Below are 25,385 nucleotides of genomic sequence, written 5' to 3' on the forward strand. Positions count from 1 at the left end.
ATGCTCAAGTCAGTGTGAGAGGCGTCCTGCTATATATTCAGTTTTATATGAGAGAGGCTTCTCAGTGAGTGAGTTTAGTTTTACGCCGCACTCAGCAATATTACAGCTATATGGTGGCGGTCTGTAAATAATTGAGCCTGGACCAGACAATCCAGTGATCAACAACACGAGCATCGATCTGCGCAATTGGGAACCGATGTGTCAACCAAGTCAGCGAGCCTGACCACCAGCATACCACAAGCATAATCGCCTTTTATGGCAAGCATGGGTTGCTGAAGGCCTATTCTACCCAGGGACCTTCACGGACAGAGGCTTCTCAACGACTGACGACAGGTCAGAAGCATCTTTGTATTCAGGGACTGAGCTTCACATGACGACCCTTGATTCGGCTTGAACCTTTTGCTTGACGTGGGAACTTTGGGATTAAGGTCTCCTTGTGAACCACGTGAGACGGCCTCAAGGCTGGTTATCCAAATACTCTATTCTACTTGAAGTATTTCCAACATGTAGCATCATGCCCAAACTGTGGACTGTTTGCCTTTGTTACATTGTACCATACAATATGATACATGTGGCCTGGTTGCATTAATGTTGCACTAAACCAAAAGATTGGACTAGTTGCCTTAGTGTTGCATTGTATGATCCAGGGAGTAGGCACCTCGTTTGGGTCAGAGGTTAGCACATTTGTCCAGTATCCTTGGACAAGATACTTACATCCAAATTGTCTCAGTTCACCGTGAGGATGTGCTAGCAATGTGATTGCTTAGTTCATTGCACGCTCTAGACCGTAGTAGATAGTTATATATGTAACGCCTCACAAGTGAGCTGTCACTACTGCTCTGTCACTATGGCCAAGTTGTCTTCCTCCAGAAATGTTCCAGGCGTGGTTGTTTTAAAATAGCATCAAAACCCAAGTCATGGCCTTAACTGTAGTATCAAGCCATATGTTGACCTGGAAGTCATTATAAAATGAAGTCTTACAGAGTATGAAATAGCGTCTGCCCGGTGCCCTGCTTGCTAGTTACATGGGGGGCTTACACCTATATTTTCTAGCCGGCCCTGTGCGCCAACACATTTTCCGAGGGTATATATTTGTCTATGTCATTGACTACGGGAACATTTCGAAAATTATTTATAACTGTAGTAACTAGATAATCAATCAAATTCTTCATGATCAATCAAACTGTAACTTCCACAGATCAGCCTAACCATTTATCTACTCATCCATTTGCCCATGTGACTGGTCTAGAAACTAAATGTGACTGGTCTAGAGAATGCTTTCAGCCGACGAATGTTGTTGGTTTCTGATGGCAGTGACACTACATGAATTAACAGTGACCACCAAGTCATTGTTTTATCAAATTTGCTTTTTAAGTTTACATCACTTCTTAAATTATTCATCAATTACTTTCTTTTAACAACATATCTCAATTTCCTATATTCAATACAGGGATGGTTACATGTTAACAGGGCCGGCAACATTTTTTAGTTAGCAGCCCAGTGTGCTTCCTGTCGTTTTGAATGAGTTTCATACACTAAGTCTTAGCGCTAAGATGATCTAACTCCTGTGCCTTCATGCAGTGGCACTCTGGAAACTGTAGTGCTGCAACAAACAAACAACAAGCTGATCATCTTTGTGTTGCATCCTATTCTAAAGATTGGCTTATTCTCTTAGTGTACTATCATACTAAACCAGTTTCTGTTTATGGTTGTGCAGCATTAAAACTGAACAATGAATTGGCTGTTATTCTAGAATCACACATGGACAATAGAGTGGTTATCTACCATCACACCCAACCCTTGGCCTACTTGTTCTAGTGTAGCAATATGCCTGAACAATGGTCTTTTAAGGATATTTGCTTTTCAGATATTTTTAGGACTGTCTCCAAATATGGTAATAAGGGTTGTTTGGTAATTCAGACATGAGTGAGTGAGTGTGTTTAGTTTTAGGAAAAGAGTCATTTCAAACTCAACTTTCAGGAAACACTTTATTCAGGGTATAAATATTTTCAGAACAGGTGAAAGCAGAAACATGTGCTTTACACTTGAACCAGGGGTACACCAGGAACATGTGATTCATACTTTAACCAAGGGTACACCAGGAACATGTGCTTCATACTTTAACCATGGGTACATGAGGAACATAAGCTTCATACATGAATCATGGGTACACCAGGAACTTGTGCTTCATATTTGTACCAGGGGTACACCAGGAACACGTGCTTCATACATGAACCATGGGTACACCAGGAACATGTGCTTCATACTTGAACCATGGTATACCAGGAACATGTGCTTCATACTTGAACCACTGGTACACCAGGAACATGTGCTTCATACTTAACCATGGGTATACAAGGAACATGTGCTTCATATTTTAACCTTGGGTGCACCATGAACATGTGCTTCATACTTGAAACAGGAGTACACATGGAATGTGCTTCATACTAGAGCCAGGAGCACACCAGAAACATGTGCTTCAAACTTGAACCAGGGACATGCCAGGAACATGTGCTTCATGCTTGTACCATGGGCACACCACTAACATGTGCAACGTACATGAATCATGGGTTAACCAGGAACATTTGCTTCATAGTCTTATAAGGGTGAGACACAAGGAACATATACTTCATACTTCACACTTCTACAGGGTCTTTTGAGGAGACAATGTAAAAGCCCCTTCCCTGTCCTACCCAAAGTAAGAGACAAACAATATATTTGGGAAAGAGGCTGGGATAAATGTAACTTATTAATACACAGAAAAATTACAGATACAAATAATGACTATTAACAGCTGACAAGATAATTGTTCACAGAAAAGATGGTGTGAAGAAATAACAGTTGGGTAATTCTTTTTGGTGAATATAATTAAACATGAAGCAGTAGATAAAATATATTTTATGTAACAAACGTCTGTTATTTTCTTTTTCTGACACAAACCTCACTATGACTGAAGTAGAGACCTATGTCAGACCAGCTACTAACATTTTAGAAACTGGAGAAAGACACACTGAGGTAGATGGATAATGCTTCTATACAGAGAGCTGCCTTTCACATCACTTTCTATATTGGATCGACATATTAGGCACTTAGGAATGCACTCTGAGAATCACCTTCAACAACAGAGCAAAGCAGGCAAACAGAAACATGAATGGAGCAAGCAGATATGACTTCACTGTGTCCTTGTTACATCCAGCAGATCGTGGGTGACCATGGATGACCATCATGTAGTGGTCAAATTGTTTTGCTGCCAAGCGGTCTTCAGTGAACGGGTAAGGAGCCCCAAGTCGGTGTGCAGCTGCCAGACCAGATATGACAGCAATCTCGTGGGTGTTGATGAGAGTGTAGGCTCCACAGTACCAAGTGTGCTTCTTTCCTTGGAGGTAGCGCATGAAAGGGACAGTAAACGCAAAGTGACGCCAGGTGTGAGAAAACTGCCTCCACCAACGTTTCAGGAGGATCTTGTCTTCCTTGATTTCATCCTTGGTCCATATAGTCTGTATTTTGTCATCCAGAAAGATGGTTTGAAAGATGTTCCTTCCTGAAGCCTTGAGCTGAGGTTGATAGTTGGACAGGTTGAAAGACATCTCTAGTTTGGAACTGTCTTTCTTGTCAGTTCGGACAAAATATTGATCAGTGTCTATGTGAAGCTCATAAAGCTTGTCCATGTACTGTTGGTCTTCATGAGTGATTATCAGGTCATTGTAGTACTGGACATTCCCCAAGGCTCTAGTTTCAAAGAAAGTTGGTTCATCAAGAATCGCCAAGGCACTTTCTGCATCACAAGCAAAGATTATTTCATCAAAGACTTGTTCATGGTTATTAGCATCTGTCACATAGACATGCTTCCTGGTACGACGGACAGACGTCACTGGACGGTTACCATGGTAAATGATTCCTGATTTTTTCATTATTGTTTTATACATCAACTCCAGATTAGGGAATGCAAACATTTCTGGTGTTTGAGATAAAAGCTGCTCTGTGTCATAGTCAAACAATCTTAGATCGTCATCCAGGAACACACGAGCCATGATGGCGGCAGACACGTTTGGTGTCTGGTTGCCTGTTCCAAAAAACAAAGCTGTGAGAGGATATACCATCTCGGTACAAAAATCATCAGAGAATCCATACCACTTCAAAACTCTATGAATTGGGATAAATATGAAGAAGGCCTCAAATCTGTTGACAGTTTTCAAAACTGACCCAAACTTCTTAATATCATCTTTAAGATATTCTGTCAATTGAGTCTTTGTGTAGTTGGTCCAGGCTGTTTGTCCTTTTCCAAAGGAGATCTTCATGTTGACAGGGGTGGTTTCAAAATCAAATGTGTCCATTAACTTGAGGGTGTTTCGGTAGGTTGGGGTTCCACCCTGAACTCCATCGTTAACAAAAACATCACCTTTTATGATGTTGGTTGTGGCAACGCCACCAGGAGCGTTGGATTTTTCCCAAACCTCCACATCAAACCTGTCTGGAAATCTGCCCAGGCTGTATGCGGCAGCAGTTCCTGCAGCTCCTGCTCCAACAATCAACACACGCTTCTTCCCAGCAGGCATGCTGTAAACCTTCTTGTAGATTCCCCAAACTGGAAACTGAAACATAGACCCACACTCAATGGCAGATTACAACAAGCTACATGTAAGGACTATATAATTAGTTCATTGACAGACATGTTTCTTGCAAAACTTGTCAGAGGTGGAACAGAAAGCACTAATAATTCTGTTTTGTTTCTTGTGTGAACAAGATCAGTAGGAGTTAAGGCTCAGCGAAGCAAGATAGTCAGCTAGCTGGTCATGCTTGACAACAGTACCAGAAAATGTTCATGTGTGGCTCAGTGATTGAAACCAACATGACTTACAAGTCTGCATGCTGGGGCGGGTACAGCCCTTTGTGAAAAAGGGGGATGCACACTCTCAGACAGGACTTCAGATCTACACTTACTAGCCAACTGATTTCCAAGGGAATTAACTCTTTCCTGAAATCTGAAAGTTGACCTGATTTTTTGTGAGGGAGGGGTCCTTGTTTTACAAGCTCCTGCTCATTTCCTGCGGAAATATGAGTTCAGCAAATGACTGGTCCCTAGAGTGGAGCAGATGCCATCAGCAGTCACACTGATTTCAGGTCAGTATTTTTTTCTCAAAATTTTGAAATTGTATATGATCCTGGAAATATGTTTAGAGGTATTTGGCAGCATTTTGAACACTTGAAGAGCAACATTTTAGGACACATTAAACTTTTCAGAGGAACAGAACAATTGTGAAATGTTTTTGCTAACAGCACTGGAGTCTTGAAGCAAAGGGCAAGTAACTCTGCCGGGTACTCTCAGTAAACATCAGCAATCCAATAGCGAGTGAGTGAGTAAGTTTATTTTACGCCACACTCAGCAATATTCCAGCTATATGGTAGCGGCCTGTAAATAATCGAGTCTGGACCAGACAACCCAGTGACCAACAACATGAGCATCAATCTGCGCAAATGGGAACCGACGACATATGTCAACCAAGTCAGCAAGCTCAACCACCCGATCCTGTTAGTCGCCTCTTACAACAATCATAGTCGCCTTTTATGGCAAGCATGGGTTGCTGAAGGACTATTCTACCCTGGAACCTTCATGAGTCAAACTTATAGCTCCTTACGGTTAGATGATATAATTATATTATCTTACTACTCTTCACTTTTAAAAGAATATATTTTAATAAGAGAAATATTTGTAAAAAAATTCTTAGAACTTTTCTTTTCATTTCTATTTTATGGATTATAAATTGTTAGGTTATGTTCCTACATATAGTTTACTGTTGTGTCCTACATATAGTTTATTGTTGTGTCCTTCATATAGTTTACTGTTGTGTCCTACATATAGTTTACTGTTGTGTCCTACGTATAGTTTACTGTTGTGTCCTACATATAGTTTACTGTTGTGTCCTACGTATAGTTTACTGTTGTGTCCTACATATAGTTTACTGTTGTGATACTTTTTAAACAACAGTTATTCATGGATTGATCATATATAAATGTTACAACTAATGAATTATTAAATTCATTTTGCTGAAATAAAATATGTTCATTATTGATTTGAGTGCTTTTGCAAATGCAATAATTTTTCAAGAACTAACTATTTCCCCTCTACAGTACATATTAAGAATTCCTACCCTTGTAAATCATCCATTGATAATGGATAAATGTTAGAATTACTAGATTCATTATGTTAAAATAGTCTTCCTGAGCTACAATAATTGAGTAAAGAATTACTGTTAGAAATGTTTTTAATGTTATGTTATGTTGTTGACTGTTACCCTAATGAACCAAATGTTTCCATTTTGCATATTATGTTCTTGTACTAACCATTAAGAGAACATTCTTCCTTGAACATACCAGTATTAGTTCCCTTACATTTCTTACCAACATATTTAATCATTAAAGATAGTTTAATGTAACATAATATTTCAATCACATACAAGATCCAAAAACAATTCTCTTGCAAATATTCCAGGAATATTTATTTATGCAAATCAAATTAAGATAAAATTAAATTCCGCCCACAATAAAAGGAATGCATGGTTTTCTTTAAGACATGAAATAAGAAGTAATTATTCTTTTTTCTTCTTTTCAGGGAAATTGACTCATGAAGTTACATGAAATATAGAAGTTACACCAGATGTTTTAATATGGATTGTTTTATGATTAGCACAGTTGCTTGAACACTACTGTGATAACTAAAGGACAAATGTAGATATTGTCGAATATCACTTGGCAAAATATTTATGTTCTATATATGTTATATATGCCAATATATTGTCTATTATTTTTAACATAGATATCTACCACAGTCTTAAGCATTAATTATATTACTTATGCATGTTCAGCTGGAGCATTTCAATTAAACGTTAAGCATTAACATGATTAATCATATTAATCATGCACAAATTGTGTCAATTCATTACATTAAATGTTATAATTTTTACCTTGTTCATAAAAACATAAAAATTTGGTTCAATAAATGTAACATTAGCAATTCCAGTTATAAGTGATATCTACACTATGGAGAACAAATCCATTTTGACACTTTGCTTGTCTTTCAAATAGTATTGTATAAATTTTTTTTTTGCATAATAATGGTAGTTAAAGGATAGTTTCAACACCTGAATTCTTTCAACATAAAACTTAGTTGAAGAATATTGCTTGATGTTATGAAAAGAAAATGATTAGATCAATAATCACAAATGTGTTAAGATTATATTGTATTATTACCTAACTTTACGACACATATAAAATTACTGCCCTTATTTTGGGGCATGTGAAAGCTTTAATAAAGAGAATGAACATGTATCATATTTGTGCTTGTTATGTTTGGACATGTTTTCTAAAAACTGACTGTACTTTCTGTTTCACTGAACCTATTTCAAAACAAGTAAAGCGTTTTACTTTTCTGAGGCATATATACTCTTCAACAAAGGTGGGGGAACTTCTTTTTCTTTATTTACGATTAAACATATTTAGGAAATTTATCGGTGTCAATCAATGTTGATATATATATTGTTTTGAGAGTGCATTTCCAGTTGCACCTCCTAACAATCATAGTTATTTGGAATGTAGTCGCTTTTGAAAGATGATTGGAGTATGGCAATTGATTTGTATGTATACAATTATTTTTATTTAAAACAAACAACTAGAAACAAACACTAACAAATGTGTGATGCAAGGTGAGTGTCAAAATTAATGTTCTAAGTGATTTCTCTACCTTCTTTAAAAAACTCCAAAATCAAGAATGGGACTCCTTACACTTGTATGGGCTACTGTGTTGTGCACATGCACATCATGTTTTATGTGGTAATAAAGGGAAAAGGTGGGGCGTTCATAACATGTCTGTCCTTGAAATGTTAATTAATGTTTACACTTCCTATCCAAATTGAAAGTTCAGATTCCCCTACCTTTTTTGAAGTGCATATGAAAAATATCCCACAGAAAGAAATATTAACTTAATCATTTTAAAAAATGGCTTGAACATGCTACACTTATGCCAGTCACGTTCCTGCAATGGCATCTCATTCTTACACACAAACAGGGCTCCAGATAAGTTTTCAACATATGGAGGACGTACGCCTTATTTTTTCAGTATAAGAGTACTGGGGAAACTTAACAGTACATTTAGAGTTCTGAATGCATTGAGTTTAATGGCGTGTAAGCAATCTTGTGTTCCGTTTCATATATGCACCATAGCATTGTCACTCGTGTAAAACAGGCCAATAAACAATAAAGCAATACATTTTCTGATAATAATTTGTAAATGATTCTAGGACAGTACACCATTGCTGTGCTGCGTATCTGCTACTTTCTGATATTTTTCCTACTGTATCGTGCATACTTTTTGTCTGAACATACGCCGACACGGCCCTTATCTGAAGAACTGCACAAACTGACAAAGACTACAGACTGGCAATAATCCATGAATTTACTGCATTCGGACAATATTTCAATCTTTCATAAAGCTACTATAAACTGAATAAGTTGTGAGTTGGTCACAAAACACAATCAAAAGTAACAACATAATGGGTCCTTACTGACTGTCGTCCTTCCTGTCACCTTGGCTTGTTTCAACTGAATCTGAGACGGTGGGGTTTCGCAGCCCTGGTTACAAAATCCCGTGGAAGCCAGATTATTTGCTCTGCAGATCGATAACAACAAGCAGAATTAGGATTTCTCAAAGCCTCATTAACTTGTTTATCATGTTTGTTTCTAAGTAGCAATATAATATTGACTTCGATGAACTAATCACTATGATACAACATGTACCGACAAATGCAGGCAAACAATTTTAAGAGTCAGTATTTCGAATTCGGTGAAAGAAAGACAAGCAGGTGACATTATGAGACGCCCCCTATGTATACTACTGAAACGAACAGTGTCCAGCGAAGACCACTGGTCGCTGGGACCTACCATTCCTTGCGACTGTTGGTCGGTATTCGAGTTTGTTACACAACAAGAAATGATTTCATAATCTCCGCTCTGGTCTAAACTTGTCAAAGGGGAATAACTCGGAATGTCTAACCCGACAAGCATACGGAAGTCTTCATTTTCTGACGCGAAATTAAACGCCTTGAGGAGAGCGATGCATAATTGTCATTTACGAACAAAACAAGTACGTATTTGTTGACTTTCTTCCTTTTAAGTGCAACCATTACAATAACCAGCCCCTGTGACCGCGACAGGACGTTATGTAGAGAGTTGTTACTGGGCCTGTGTGACAGTTGATATATGAACATAACGAAGTCTAGTAATGAGTAATCAGAATTATCTTCACGCACATCGTCACAGTTTTTCTGAAGCAGATGATGAGCATTGTGTTATTGTTTTACACACTCGTTAATTTCTGGTTGGACATGATTTGTTCATCCATGTCCTCAATAGCATAACATACAGTGGGGAATTCTACGTTTGACCCAGTGTGTATCACACTGTAATCTTACGGTTAGTCCCACGTGTGATAAAACCTTTAATTTACCAGCATGACCTGAAATAGTAACAAGAACATGCAGTAATGGTTTGTGAACATTTCAATGGAGCTGAATTTTTTTACAATGATGTACTTGTTACATTCTATTTTGACACTTGTTGATTGAATGTTGAATGATTACAAACAACATTAATAAGTTATATTTATTTCACAGTTGGAAGTGACAACATCACAGATGGAACTTCCCTTGATGCAAGAACATTGCCTGAGACTGATGACACTCTGAGTTGTTCAACTTCATGAAAAACACAATATTATGTCTCTTCACATTTAACTGTCACAGATATTTGTTTCTGTATAGTCACACACGAAGAAAAGAGAAACATTTTAGTCTGTGTCGGTACGTTTCATAACATTATGTCTCTGAATGTATTCTTATTTGAACTGAATGTCAGATAAGTTTCAAAATGAACAGTTAATATGAACACTTTGATCTGTTTGGACTGAAGATAATGTCACTGCAGCAACAATACTGAAGATATGATAAAGCTCTACTGTTCTGTGAACATTGTCCTTTACATCATCACAACCTCTCAGGTAAGCAATTCTCAGCATACTAATTAACTGCCTGTGAAGATACGATTTAGAACTGGTCTTCAGCAGATCAGATTCTCTGACTCAGTGTATCATGTCATTTCCTGCTTTTGTAGATCTATGCTCATGATGTTGGTCACTGGTTTGTCTTGACCAGACTTGATTTTGGACTATGGTGTGTATAGTTCTGGATGTTGGTGTTTAGCCCATAATGCTGTAGTATTTAGTGTCGTAGATGTTGGTGTAGAGTCTGTAGTGTTGGTATATGTAGTGCTGGATATTGATGTATAGTAGTCTATAGAGTTGTTGTAAATAGTCCCGAATGTGGGTGTATAGTCTATAACTCTGTTGTCTATAGCCCCGGACATCAGTGTATAGTCTATAATGTTGTCACATTTAGCCCTGGATGTTGATGTATAGTCTATAATGTTGTCACATTTAGCCCTGGATGTTGATGTATAGTCTATTATGTTGTCACATTTAACCCTGGATATTGATGTATAGTCTTTAATGTTGTTGGATTTTGCCCTGGATGTTGATGTATAGTCCGTAATGTTGTCACATTTAGCCCTGGATGTTGATGTATAGTCTATAATGTTGTCACATTTAGCCCTGGATGTTGATGTATAGTCTATAATGTTGTCACATTTAGCCCTGGATGTTGATGTATGGTCTATAATGTTGTCACATTTAGCCCTGGATGTTGATGTATAGTCTATAATGTTGTCACATTTAGCCCTGGATGTTGATGTATAGTCTATAATGTTGTCACATTTAGCCCTGGATGTTGATGTATAGTCTATTATGTTGTCACATTTAACCCTGGATATTGATGTATAGTCTTTAATGTTGTTGGATTTTGCCCTGGATGTTGATGTATAGTCTGTAATGTTGTCACATTTAGCCCTGGATGTTGATGTATAGTCTATAATGTTGTCACATTTAGCCCTGGATGTTGATGTATAGTCTATAATGTTGTCACATTTAGCCCTGGATGTTGATGTATAGTCTATAATGTTGTCACATTTAGCCCTGGATGTTGATGTATAGTCTATAATGTTGTCACATTTAGCCCTGGATGTTGATGTATAGTCTATAATGTTGTCACATTTAGCCCTGGATGTTGATGTATAGTCTATTATGTTGTCACATTTAACCCTGGATATTGATGTATAGTCTTTAATGTTGTTGGATTTTGCCCTGGATGTTAATGTATAGTCCGTAATGTTGTTGCATTTAGCCCTGGATGTTGATGTATAGTCTATAATGTTGTCACATTTAGCCCTGGATGTTGATGTATAGTCTATAATGTTGTCACATTTAGCCCTGGATGTTGATGTATAGTCTATAATGTTGTCACATTTAGCCCTGGATGTTGATGTATAGTCTATAATGTTGTCACATTTAGCCCTGAATGTTGATGTATAGTCTATAATGTTGTTGGATTTTGCCCTGGATGTTAATGTATAGTCCGTAATGTTGTTGCATTTAGCCCTGGATGTTGATGTATAGTCTATAATGTTGTCACATTTAACCCTGGATGTTGATGTATAGTCTATAATGTTGTCACATTTAGCCCTGGATGTTGATGTATAGTCTATAATGTTGTCACATTTAGCCCTGGATGTTGATGTATAGTCTATTATGTTGTCACATTTAACCCTGGATATTGATGTATAGTCTTTAATGTTGTTGCATTTAGCCCTGGATGTTAATGTATAGTCCGTAATGTTGTTGCATTTAGCCCTGGATGTTGATGTATAGTCTATAATGTTGTCACATTTAGCCCTGGATGTTGATGTATAGTCTATAATGTTGTCACATTTAGCCCTGGATGTTGATGTATAGTCTATAATGTTGTCACATTTAACCCTGGATGTTGATGTATAGTCTATAATGTTGTCACATTTAGCCCTGGATGTTGATGTATAGTCTATAATGTTGTCACATTTAGCCCTGGATGTTGATGTATAGTCTATAATGTTGTCACATTTAGCCCTGGATGTTGATGTATAGTCTATTATGTTGTCACATTTAACCCTGGATATTGATGTATAGTCTTTAATGTTGTCACATTTAGCCCTGGATGTTGATGTGTCACATTTAGCCCTGGATGTTGATGTATAGTCTATAATGTTGTTGCATTTTGCCCTGGATGTTAATGTATAGTCTATAATGTTGTCACATTTAGCCCTGGATGTTGATGTATAGTCTTTAATGTTGTCACATTTAGCCCTGGATGTTGATGTATAGTCTATAATGTTGTTGCATTTTGCCCTGGATGTTAATGTATAGTCTATAATGTTGTCACATTTAGCCCTGGATGTTGATGTATAGTCTTTAATGTTGTCACATTTAGCCCTGGATGTTGATGTATAGTCTTTAATGTTGTCACATTTAGCCCTGGATGTTGATGTATAGTCTGTAATGTTGTTGTATTTAGTCCTGGATGTTTATGTATAGTCTATAGTGTTGTTGTATTTAGTCCTGGATGTTTATGTATAGTCTATAGTGTTGTTGTATTTAGTCCTGGATGTTTATGTATAGTCTATAGTCTTGTTGTATTTAGTCCTGGATGTTTATGTATAGTCTATAGTGTTGTTGTATTTAGTCCTGGATGTTTATGTATAGTCTATAGTGTTGTTGTATTTAGTCCTGGATGTTTATGTATAGTCTATAGTGTTGTTGTATTTAGTCCTGGATGTTTATGTATAGTCTATAGTGTTGTTGTATTTAGTCCTGGATGTTTATGTATAGTCTATAATGTTGTTGTATTTAGTCCTGGATATTGGTATATACTGTTTCAGGTTGCTTGTCGAGTATGTCAACCTAACACATACCTACACAACAACAAGTGTTGTCGCGAAGTCTACTGTCAGGATGGTAAGGAATTTAAATGTTAAAACCTACATTTCCTATGAAACCATGAAAAGTTTGAAAATGAAGGGGGTGGATTTTTTTTGTGGAGCATAGCTTTAAAAGATGCTCAATATATCTCATGAAAACATGGCCAATATAACAAACAGATCCTGAAGTATTGCATTTTGCTACTTGCAGATTTTGTTCCTCTTTCTTTTTCTTGGTTTCCATGGAAACAATTTCCACATGGTTTCAAAATTTGGACATGGTTTCAAAAGGAGGGGTGGATTTTGTAGCTGTACCACTTCTAAACCACCATGAGAAACTTTTCATCCATTTTATTCAGCTGGATACATAGATTAACCAAGGACTAAATTGGTACCTTATGCTATTTAAGAATTTAAAAAAAATTAATTTGTCTCTATTTCCGTGGCAACAAGTTTCACTTCGACTCTATCTACAGTGATGTGCTTGTCATGACCATTTCTTGAAAGAGTACAAGGTAATCTTTCATGAAACTGCAGAAACAAAGCCTATGTCTACTTTTTGCAATTTGTGCTTTTCCTGCTTCAAAGTATATTATCATGTGGTAGGACTTTTTTCCAACAGACCAACACTTACATTAGTTGTTTCAGTTCTATGTCTGTTGCCTCAAAGGCCTGACAACCCTTCCACATTATGGAGGGTTTCTACTGGTATTTCTCTATTTTTAGATACATATGTGGATTCTTGCACTGAGGACAACACCCAAGACATATGTAAACCATGTCGTCGGGGCTATACACTGGTATATGGATCCTCATCATTCAATCCTAGGCAGTGCTACCTGAAACCTGGGGATATGCCGAATCAGAATGGTGGGCTATGTGAAACCTGGAATAAGTCTAGTCATGTGCAAATATTGTCATTTTAATTTTTTCTCCCTGGCATGTCTGCTCATCTGCGAGATGGGCTAAGTCTCCTGACCTGAAAACAACTTTTTTGTTAAGACGAGAAGTACATTTGTTGGGTTAGGTAAATGTGTACTGGGTTATAAACAACATCTGTTATCAGGTTACAGGCAATTCACGTAAACTAAGCCTTGGTTATTGATCTTCTTTGTGGCAGTGAGTGCAAAATGACTATCCACTGAAGTTGTTTTATTTTTCGTCTTTAAAGCTTCTAAAATGCCTCTCAAAGAAGTAGGTCATGGTTAGCCAGCACACTTGTGCACATAGATTTCAGACCCTTGCCTACAACACTGATTAACTATGAACTGCCCTCCACACCTGTGACCTCCCTATTACACCTGTGGGCTAACCTCCACACCTGTGACCTAACCTCAACACCTTTGACCTGCCCTCCACATCTTTGACGTATCCTCTGCACCTGTGACCTACCTTGCTCACTTGTGACTTAACCTCAACACCTGTGACCTCCCCACTACACTTGTGACCTACCCTGCACACCTGTGACCTAACCTCAACACCTGTGACCTCCCAACTACACCTGTGACCTACCTGCACACCTGTGGTCTCCCCTACTACATCTGTGTTACCCCCACCCCCTCCTCCTCACTTAAAACCTCTGCACAATGATATGACTGTGACCTACCCTCCACACATGTGACCTGCCCTTTATACCTCTTAACTGCCCAGTCTTGCTTCAGTCCTGTGTTTCCCATTAACATTGTGTGGCCATACCCACCATTTTACTTGATATACACGTCCCCAAAATCCTATCTAAAGAGGAAGTGATTCACTTTCTGACTCGCCTTTTTGAATTTGTGGAAGTCATGTAGTAAATGTGCTGTTTAGGTTTTCTTCTGTCTTCTCCTAAGCACGACATGGAAGTTTCCTGTTTCTAAGTTCTAGTTCTCCATCAGAGACAGACAGGGGAATATGACAGCTTGTTTTACTCTTGCAGAAGTGGTGGCAGTCAATGAAACAACGTTCGAGTGTAATCGCACGGTCGGCTTCATTAAGAAGCCGAGTGAGTCCAAGATGAAACTGACACTAAACTGTCAGGAAAGAAGAAACAAATGTGGCCAAGGGAAGGAGCCTTCAGCTGGTAAGGCCACCACAACATGAGTACAGATGTCAGCTTAAACAAACACTAAAACTTGTGTAAAAAATCACATCTTAAAGGTCATATTTTCACCACAATGAGGACATCATTCCCTTCAGTTTAGTGACTTTGACTTTTATTGTGAACACCAAGTACACAGCAAATGCCAGTGTGTATTCCTTATGTAACGAAGTTCCGTTGGTATCCTGAAAACAGTTTCGGCCCATAAGTGTTTTCAGGCTGCATGCGACACAGAGATTACATCTTCCTTGCTGCAACTCGCATTTCATGGTGTAAACCTACTCGTGTTATTTGCCGTCATTCTCTGGATGGTCAGTTAATGAATTTATAACAGGTATAAATAGTAGTAACAGCACTCAGGTCACTCAACAAAGGTTCCCATTTGGCATTTCTCCAGTCTGGAGAAAATACTCAACATTATATATTAAGGTCTGTAATGGCAAATGTATTGTATGTTATGTAATATGTGCATGTAAGTGATGCAAGAGGGTTTATCAGCTGAGTTACAAAAACAAACATCGATCAAAGGATTAACTGATAACACACTGATTGATTAATTACTTTTATCTTCTACAGTGGATTTGTCAAAAGGCAGTGTGTGTAGATGTACTAATCTATGCTGACTACATCCTGTCGTAAAGTGCGAGTGTAAAAACAACATCCTCCCTTCAAAGAATTAACCACCCTTGCGTTGATTGATTGATTGGTCATTATTGGTTAACTAAATTACCTAGAATGGCAGACATCATACAATTAGTTGCCAGGCGTGCTATCTTGGGTGAATGTGAAAGACGTTAAAACATGTTTTACTTTTTCACGAATTAGACTGTTGTAAGACACACGACACAGAGCAAGATTAATTACGAGCTGCAGATGAATGGAATATCGTTCTTTTATGTGGATATTGATGGATACATTCTTGAACAAGGTAGTAGCCTGATATTGTTGCTATAAAATTAGTCTGTTTTACGTTCATTGTTTGCAGTTTGGTTTAATTTATTTGTTGTAGCATTCAGCAGAATCTATAGGACAGAAAACACACACTAGATCGCGTATGTGGGTGAAATAGGATCCACATTGGCAATCTATCTGTCTATAATTAAACTCTCAATTGCGCATACAGACTGCGCAGCAGAGGTCACGAACCAGTCACGAATTCTGGGATATCATCCGGGTACTCACAGGAGAAAAACAATAACAAAAGTTTACACCAGTCCACAGAAACTGCTCCGCATCAGTGCCCCTTTAAGGTACAGCTGTTGGCTGTGCAGAGGTGCCTCCCTTGGGTACTCTAGATACCTTTGATTGTGGGTCCAAATCCATATCGCATGAATCAAGGTTTGTCTCTACTATACAGGTACTTTTGTATTTCTCCAAACTTGGTAGCTGAGATCAGTATTGACTTTGGCTTTCTTCCAACAATCAACGAAAGCACCATGATGTTCCTAGAATGTTGTTAAAAGTATGTCACCATGGCTTATTAGATATGTTCTGTTTATATCATGTATCTGACTCTTGTATATGTGTTTTTAAAGAAAATGTGTATAAATATTTTTTTTACATTGTTTTTGGTAGATGATGATTGTCGACGGTGTCCATTCGGCTTCTTTAAGAGTGACCACTCGAACTATGGCATGTGTAGAGCATGGAGAAAGTGGGTTTATTACGAATCATTATGCGTAATCATGTTTAATGGAGACATCGATCTTAGTTAAACTGTGTCTCATTTATTATCTTCTGTCATCTGCCATCACAGTATTTAAACATCTTGTTATAATCACATAGCTGGACAGGTCGCATGGTGTGCTGGAGCAGCCTAATGGTGAAAGTGTTCACTCATCACACCAAACATCCGACCTTGATTCCCCTACATGGGTGCAATGTGTGAAGCCCATTTCTGGTATTCCCACTGTGATATTGCTGGAATATTGCTAAAAGCAGCGTAAAACTCATCATAAAATCATGAACCTGGATATGGAATCATGCTGTACAGTGTAAAACAGTGCTATGCAGTCAAACAGTGGTTAATTTTTTCAATGTTTTAATTGTTTATTAAATGTAAATATTCAGACAAATTATGCAACGCTACGTTTAGAAGGTTTTGTTTTTGAAACACGAGTACGTCTGTCAGGGAGATGTGCACATTTATGTTTAGAATGTTTTCTATGAATAATGCATGCACATGTTTGCAGCTGCTCCATGCTGGGCCTGAAGGAGACCAGTCCTGGTAGTCACATCAGGGATGTCAACTGCACAGAGATCACTGATGCTTCCACAACTGCAGGTTGGTTTGTTTGTAACAAGGTATCTAGTCTAAGTCATCCCATCTAAGTCATCTAAACTGTGTCAACATGTTGAGGGTCTGTGGTTCAAATCCCATCACAGGACTTGTAGATTTTGTGTCTGCTGTACATAGGCTAAATGTGATTGGGTGTTAATGCAGGGGACTGTTAAGTCTGAGAGAGCTGAAGAAAGTAAAACAACTCTGAGGCATGCAGGAACACATGTCAAGTATTTCATCATACAACATGTGTTATATTTGTGATTACACTTATTTGGCGATGTACATATTCTAGTACTCTGGAGGTTGAGTTCCAGCCGGAATTCTCAGAGCTCAGATTCTAATCGCCAGCACACAATGTCAGCGCTCTGGAACAAAAATGGAAGTCAGACAACTGGTCGTCTGGACCAGGCACTTTGTGTACCATTCTGACAAGTGTAGATTGGCATGGTTTTTACAATTCAATTCTAATACAACATTAGTGAGTAAGGTGTTTTGTGGAGTCTTTTGTTTGTAAAGTCACTGAGTATGTGATTGGTTATTGCTAGGGGCGGTGGGAAGCCCAGTGGTAAAGATTTGCTTGTTAGCCAAAGACTCAGGTCTGATTCCCCTAATGAGAACAATGTATGAAGTTCATTTCTGGTGTCTCCCATCGTGATATTACTGGGGTACTGGTAAAAGCTGCATGAAAACAAACTCACTCACTCTCTGGTTGTTGCCAAGGTTTTATGTATAATGTTAATGTAGTCCTATTCTTGATATTTACCTTCATTTCCTCACAACTTCTCCTTGAGAAGTTAAATATGGGGAGAAATAGTATCTCTGTGGTATATAACAACAGTTAATACATGACTGTGTGTGAAGCCATGTCATCAAGATTTCATGTGCAAAAATATGTAGACAGATAATTAATGTTATTTCATCTCATGATATCAGAAACATGTCTCAGCCATACAGTATATATCAACATATATTTGGATGTGCAGAAAATAATGTGGAACATGTCATATGAAGTCCATGAGAGTTTGATATAATTTACATTTGGAATGTCAAGTCACTTAGTAATGTGAGATTCAGTAGCTAAGTTTGTAGATGTGACAACCCTGATGTTGCTGTCAAACTTTCTATGATCTAGCTCCACCCCAAACTTCAGGACCAACTACAGTACCATCTACCAGACCATCTACGGTACTGTCTACCAGACTGTCGACAGAACAATCAACAAGAACCCCAACAAGTCACCCTACAGTACCCCCTTCCATTACTGAAGTCCCTGCTGCTGGTGATATTCCGAAGTGGTAAGGCCACCATTTTGATTTTCCCTCCATAATCTTCCACCTATAATAACCACTTGTCTTGTGGTTGTCTTAACCTGAAACTGATATGACTATCAAAGGAGGCTTTCAGTGGTTGGTGCATGGATTTGTAATCATTGCTGCAACTCAATGTGAGTATTAATATGAAAGGAGTAAACACTGCCATCAGACAACATGTAATTTGACAATATATCAGTGCATGTCAGCTTAGTATGAACGGATAGTTTTGAGTGATGCAGGAACATACTCATTCACTCATGAATAAGCAAAAAAGCCCAAACAGGCCAATATTATGACTAACATGTCAACGTGATCAAACAGTCTTTTCAGCTTGTCCTCCATGCCCCCACACGACAGTGTTGGTGAATATGACACATCAGTGAAGTATCTCCTTTATTTCAGGGTTTTGCCTGCAGTAGGTATTCTTGCTGCAGCTGTCCTTGTGATTGGAGTGTGTTGTCTTCTACTGAAAAAGTATCAGCCTCTGAGAAACTGCTTGCTTAAAGGTAAGTACTAGTAACACCATGGGAGTAACTTTCATGGCTTGATGTAAAGTAACTGACATTCCATCATCTTCAACAGTTCAGTAGAGTCAACTCTCCATCTCTCCATTCATTGATCCCCTTCCAGGGTGTGATTTCACTATTTATAATCTGACCAAGTGCAGGTTAACAGTGGCTCGTGCAGGTCATCTTCAATAACAGGTTGCACCCATTGCAGGTAACAGCAAATCCTCCAACATCTTATAGCTGTCATCATGTGTTTTAACTGGGAAGTAAGTGACTGGAGGTAATAGGATTTGTTACAAGCATAAACATTTGTGTACTTATTTATCAGTTAGGTAGCAGTAATCATATAATTCAGATGATTAGTTGTTATAAATATTTCTAAACAAGTATTTATGATATGTTTTAGAACCAGTAACGTAAGTTTGTGGTGCAGCTCGGTGCAGATACTGAAAAAAATGAAACTGCACCCTGTGTACTAGTAGACAGACCATCTTCAGCGGTTCAGTAGCCATCCCTTCCATGTAGACAGACCATCTTCAGTTCAGTAGCCATCCCTTCCATGTAGACAGACCATCTTCAGGAGTTCAGTAGCCATCCATTCCATGTAGACAGACCATCTGCAGGAGTTCAGTAGCCATCCCTTCCTTGTAGACAGACCATCTTCAGAAGTTCAGTAGCCATCCCTTCCATATAGACTGACCATCTTCAGGAGTTCAGTAGCCATCCCTTCCTTGTAGACAGACCATCTTCAAGAGTTCAGTAACCACCTCTTCATTGAAAACAGACCGTCTTCAGTTTGGAAGTCATTCCTTTTTGGAGGCAAACAATGATTGTCAACATCCAGAGTGATTTAGTTCAGTAATAAATAATTACCAGCATCCAGAATAACCTAGTTGTGCAATACCTGATGCCATGTGGAACTTATTTGAGAATTTCTTTATTTAGGATAGAAAGAGTATGAATTGATAGCCAGAAAATACGTACGCTATTGCATTCACATTGATTGTTTGCCAGGAAATGGAACAGCTGCTGGACAAGGAATGGAAATGGAACCTTTAAGACCAGGCAGCCCAGAAACCCTAAATGGGAGTCCCAACACATTTAATACATCTGGTCACCCATCCAACATTACACAGTATACTTATGTGGCAGAGACTTCTCTCAGTCAGCCTCATGATGAGTCTAGCTCAACCACTCCAATACAGCTTCTGGTAACAGACTCATCATCTCGGGTACCATATACTAATGGATCAGTGTCTTCATTGCCCAGCAACATGGCAGAACATGCAAGTTTACCTCCTCCTGATGTTAGACTTGGGTCTGGGTCCGACACATCCAGTTATCCAAGTGGGCAGTCATCCCTGACCGGTGTGAAGCAGGTTAGGGACACTACACAGCATGCGACAAACAGAAAGCAGGTGGCACCAGTGATGGAGGAGACTAGCTGTAAACATGCTGGTGCTGAGGGTGTTGACTCCAGGGCTGACACCAGGGCTGATGCTAGCAAGCAGACAGTCCCAAAGTTGGCACTCACAGATGCAGACTCACCAGGCAGGGAGGAGGGTGTTCCTGCCCATCCAAGAACTCCTCTGAAAGTGTCCACTACCCGTCCCACTGACAGCACGGAGAAGAAGAGGCCTGTGGGTGTGGTGACACGTGAGTATGCATGAGATCTACACACTTAGAATGTTCCTTGGTGTCATTGTACAATCTTTGCACTAAGATAACAGTAATTGGTACAATAACATGGACTTCTTGTAGTCCTAATGCTAGGTGACTGTAGCTTGCATGCATTAACATAGTCTTACAATAGTCTTGGCACTAAGGTGACTAGCTACCATACATCAACAAAAACTTACAATCGTCTTAACGCCAAGGTGACTGTATCTCACATGCATTAACATAGACTTGAGATAGTCTTAGCGCTAAGATGACAGTCACTTCCATACATTATCATAGACTAATGACAGTCTTAGTGCTAAGGTGACTCTGTTTCACGTGCTTTAACATAGACTTGAGATAGTAACATTAACATGGACTTGAAATAGTCTTAGCACTAAGATGACTGTCACTTCCATATATTATCATAGACTAACAACAGTCTTGGTGCTAAGGTAACTGTAGCTAATATGCATTAACATAGACTTAAGATCTTTTAAGTGCTGAAGTTCAAACCTCTTGCTTCAACAAAAAGTAAACTGTTTAGGAATACTTGAAAATTCTTTTCAGCCATGGTGACACCAGGTCCAGAGATATCACCATTTCATTTTCCACGGACACCTGATGAAAACAGTGACAACAGCAGCTCCAATGTCAGCCACTTTCACAGCCCCACAAGGAACACCCAGCCTCCATTTCAGCGTGGAAACAGTTCAGGGGGGACAACGCAACAGGCAGTGGTGTCTCCTCTAGTTAATGTACAGCCAGATACAGCAGTGGATCCTGCAGATGAGCAGATGCGAGAGGCAGCTCAGAGAAGAAGCAGATAACTGATGCTCTGGGAACAGACAACTGCTACAGTGCTCAAAATAAACTTTTTGAGCAAGTAGCCAGTACTTGTTGCCTGGTTTAAAAATTGGTAGCAGTATCCGTTGCAAGGTAACAGCATTCTCTCGAATAGCTGTTAGTTCCTCCCTCTCAGTCCCATTACTGTCTTTGGCCTTATGGACCTGTATTAGGCCTCCTTGTACTAGCAGATGATGCTTTGTTGTCCTTACGCAGGAAATGTTGTACTGGTTGACTGAATTATTAGTGATCAACAAAAGCTCCAATGAGCATTTTAGGGGAAAGTTAAATACCATCATCGAGTTTGCAAGTGAAAGTGCACAAATTGAGATCTATCCTTTGAAAATGTTGACTGATTGATGAACATAAGCAGTTTCACAGTAATAACCAAGTAGCAAGTTGTTGCTACTGTGGGGTTTTTAAGGTAGCAAAATAAGATATTTTGCTTATCCTGACTCATGCTTTGTTGCTTATCTCCCCTTTATTCAGAACAGTTAGTGGAAACCTGAATCCCTTCAAATTCCCTAGAAGTTAATGTACGATGACTAATCTTAAGCCACCTCCAATTTTCCTGCCAAAAAATTGCCCACTTTGAAATCATTGAAGTTTCCACTAAAAAATACATAAAGAGCATGAATCAGGATAAGTATAATACATCAATTTTATCATAAAAAATACATTTTGACTAGCAAATTTGCTACCTCAAAGTGTAACCACAGTGGAGGTTGAGGCACTTTGTCAGACAGCATTACAAATTGTGTAGACAGAGGAACTTGTACCGTCTATGAATATATCATGGACGTTAAACTGAAATGACTGATTATGGCTTTTGTGAACTGTGTGATCTTCACCTTAACATGGAGTTTTTGTCTCTGGGAATATTTATTATTTTCCAGGTAATAAGATAAACAATGTTTTTTGAATTTGGAGCATCTGATTCATATTGGATACATGGCCTAAGCACAGAAGACTATTCCAAAGACTTTTCCAATTATCTTGTTGAACTTGGCAACAACAAGGCAATGTTCAACATATCCATTGAATCGCAAGGATGTAAATGGCCATTTAAATCAAGCTAAAGCTTCTAACATCATCACTGATACTCAAAATGGATTTGAACAGTATCTGGAAATGAGATTTGTGAATTACCATCTATCATCATTGTAATGACATTTATTGGTATATAGATAATCATTAGTGTTGCACAAAATCACTATTACCATCTCTTTCAAGATTAAATCTTGTGTATCGTGACCAAGTGGATGTGATTTAGCAATGTTCAGCAATAACATGGCAGTTGACACCTCAAATGGGAATGACGTATTTCACACATGAGGAAATCGAACCAAGCTCCTTGTTGTGATGGGTGAATGCTTTAACCAGTTTGTCACCCCATATGTTTACATTGGATATGCATCTGTTTCATACCCTCACCCGTGAAGATCCATGTGAGAACTGATCTTCAGTAACCCATGATTGCCGTAGGAGGCGACTAATGGGATTGGGTGGTCATTCTCGCTGACTTGGTTGACACATCATCCGTTCCCAGTCATGCAGAGCGATGCTCATGATGTTGATCACTGGATTATCTGGTCCTGACTCAATTACTTACAGACTGCCGCCATATAGCTGCAATATTGCTGAGTGCGTTGTAAAACTAAACTCGCTCACTCACTCATTCATACCCAATGTGTTCTCTGGTCACTAAGTGAACCGAAGATATTGCCTCTTTGTGGCCAGTGTGTTTACTTCATGTGTGTGTTGTTTTCTTCTGTGTTCTAGTTAACAACTTAGTTTAAAGTGACCATTGTGAAGCTGACAGGAAGGTCAGCAGAACCAAATAATGAAATAGACTCAGCAGTTAGGGAACACATCATTAACATGTTGATAATTATTTGGTGAAAAGATGATCCAGGCAGTGTGGTTATCAACAAGTTATGGAACTATATTGTTCCACCTATTTGCAAGAGAGGGGTGCTGTCCTGTCAAAGATTTGATATATTCAGTCCATCCAGAAAGGCTAAGTGTATACCGTAATCAATGTTATTATCACAAAGGCAGTAGAACTACTGCATTCAAGAGTCTGGAGGGGCACCTGCTGGGTACACCATAGGACATTAGGACGTCACTGTAGCACTTCTGAAGAGTAAGTCTGGTCACTGATGATGACAAACGTCAGCTCTCTGCTCAACATCCACATTGCGTATACTGTCATTCTTTGTGGAGGAAGGGGGTGTTTGGATTCTTTGACAATAAAATTTTAAACACTACTGTCAGTTCTATTTTGTCAAAAATTATATGAGTTTGGGGACTTGCCATTTATGAATGAGGCAGAAAGTGTGTAGTTATGAAACTAGCTGACTGTATTTGGAAGGAGCCATAAGAATTACTACTAGGAGCACCAAGTTTATTGTGTCCTTCCCATCCTTACGGGGTATCCATTCACAGTTCAATGGACTGGGACACATAGTCACAGTACTTTGTCCAGGTTTACTGCATGTTGCTGTACCCGCAACTAGGTGTTTGCACATATTCACATGGCCACAATCTGGTCATCTACCAAGAGATGTGGAGCTTTATGTGCAGTCCTGATGTTACTAGTAAAGGGCATGGTAGTATTGCTGGTTATGATACTACTGCATTCGTTAACACTTCTCATAGCCTTTTGTATTGAGGGCATTAATGATTGTACAGTTTTAGTATTTTTACTGTAAAACCTTTTTTTTAGATGAGAGGAGGATATTCAGGGTTATGTATGGGTATGTTCATGCTGTGGAGTTCCATATTGTCAATGTGAGCCAGGCCATGTACAAAACAGGACAAATTAACTTATTACTTCATCTTTACTGTTTGCACAATGTGGAGTGAATGTCTGGGACACTGCAGTTTGAACATTAATTATGGGCACTTCTTTAGCTTTCTAAGCTGTTGCCAACTATGCCTTAAGTTATTATAGTATGTATAGTAACTATCATATGCTGACTGCACTGTATGGAGAATGGTATGCTGGGATGTATCCATGGTCAGGTAACAGTCAGCTTTTTGTCGCCTCTCTTGTCACCTCTCTTGTCAGCAATGATGTGCACGGCCAATGAAGTTGAACTGAGTTGAACTACTTTGAAGTGCCAAAAGTCTGTTATATTAAATTGGAATCATCAAATTGCCCTCATATTTCTTGGTCACAGTCAATATTTCTTCTGGTTCTGCAACAGCTGTGTTCACAGTGATTTACTGTTGCTCAGAGAGTTAATATGCCTCTATGTTCAGAGTTCCATCTTTTGTGATAGCTGCTGTGACATAAGAGGTGACTAACGGGATCAGATGGTCAGACTCACTGACTTGGTTGACACATGTCATGAGATCCCATTTGCTTAGATCAATGCACATGCTGTTGATCACTGGATTGTCTGGTCCAGACTTCATTATTTACAGACCGCCATTATATGCATATTGCGGCTTTAATTGTCAGACAAATAAAACAAACATGCTGTCACAAAATACATAAACATCATGAACCCACCATGTAGTGAATTAGTCAAATATCTTTTTCATCCTCAACTTTCATTAGCATGGGCTTGTCAGTTTTCCTATTGAAGCTGCACTGTGATGTCAGGTCTTCGAATCTCCTTCATCCTCATGTTGCTCAAGGCTATCATGATGGCTGTTCTCTGGTCAGTATGTCCTCATGTCAATTCCAGTTTTCTGTGTATATCATTCAATAGGTTGCTGTTTACTCATAGCTGCAAAATAGCGATGAAGTTGTCTATTATCTACCTTTTTGTCAGATATGACATAGTTCCTTC

General features: G+C 38.7%; 2 protein-coding genes across 2 annotated transcripts; one reads left to right on the forward strand and one right to left on the reverse strand.

Moving 5' to 3' along the window:
• Positions 1 to 1,969: 1,969 nt before the first annotated feature.
• On the reverse strand, positions 1,970 to 9,051 carry LOC137268008 (uncharacterized). Its single transcript, XM_067802478.1, has 3 exons — positions 8,935 to 9,051; positions 8,559 to 8,662; positions 1,970 to 4,592 (listed from the first exon to the last, which is right to left on the reverse strand). Exon 3 carries the CDS (start codon positions 4,554 to 4,556, stop codon positions 3,090 to 3,092), a length of 1,467 nt encoding a protein of 488 aa, XP_067658579.1. The 5' UTR covers positions 4,557 to 4,592; positions 8,559 to 8,662; positions 8,935 to 9,051; the 3' UTR covers positions 1,970 to 3,089.
• On the forward strand, positions 9,049 to 22,834 carry LOC137268006 (uncharacterized). The gene is made up of 11 exons (XM_067802477.1): positions 9,049 to 9,136; positions 9,666 to 10,048; positions 12,853 to 12,928; positions 13,618 to 13,761; positions 14,810 to 14,953; positions 16,547 to 16,625; positions 17,164 to 17,255; positions 18,388 to 18,550; positions 18,971 to 19,074; positions 20,092 to 20,733; positions 21,307 to 22,834. The coding sequence occupies exons 2-11, from the start codon at positions 9,992 to 9,994 to the stop codon at positions 21,564 to 21,566; spliced, it is 1,761 nt and encodes a 586-aa protein (XP_067658578.1). The 5' UTR covers positions 9,049 to 9,136; positions 9,666 to 9,991; the 3' UTR covers positions 21,567 to 22,834.
• The last annotated feature ends 2,551 nt before the right edge of the window (positions 22,835 to 25,385 follow it).

Source organism: Haliotis asinina, chromosome 16, assembly GCF_037392515.1.
Source record: "Haliotis asinina isolate JCU_RB_2024 chromosome 16, JCU_Hal_asi_v2, whole genome shotgun sequence".
NCBI classification, from domain to species: Eukaryota; Metazoa; Mollusca; class Gastropoda; order Lepetellida; family Haliotidae; genus Haliotis; species Haliotis asinina.

Excerpts from the sequence above, each read along its gene's own strand:
- LOC137268006 (XM_067802477.1), top strand. The coding sequence starts at position 9,992 with ATGATAAAGCTCTACTGTTCTGTGAACATTGTCCTTTACATCATCACA. Across the intron at positions 12,929-13,617 it reads CGAAGTCTACTGTCAGGATG|ATACATATGTGGATTCTTGC; the intron begins GTAAGGAATTTA and ends CTCTATTTTTAG. Across the intron at positions 14,954-16,546 it reads AGGGAAGGAGCCTTCAGCTG|ATGATGATTGTCGACGGTGT; the intron begins GTAAGGCCACCA and ends TGTTTTTGGTAG.
- LOC137268008 (XM_067802478.1), bottom strand. The coding sequence starts at position 4,556 with ATGCCTGCTGGGAAGAAGCGTGTGTTGATTGTTGGAGCAGGAGCTGCA.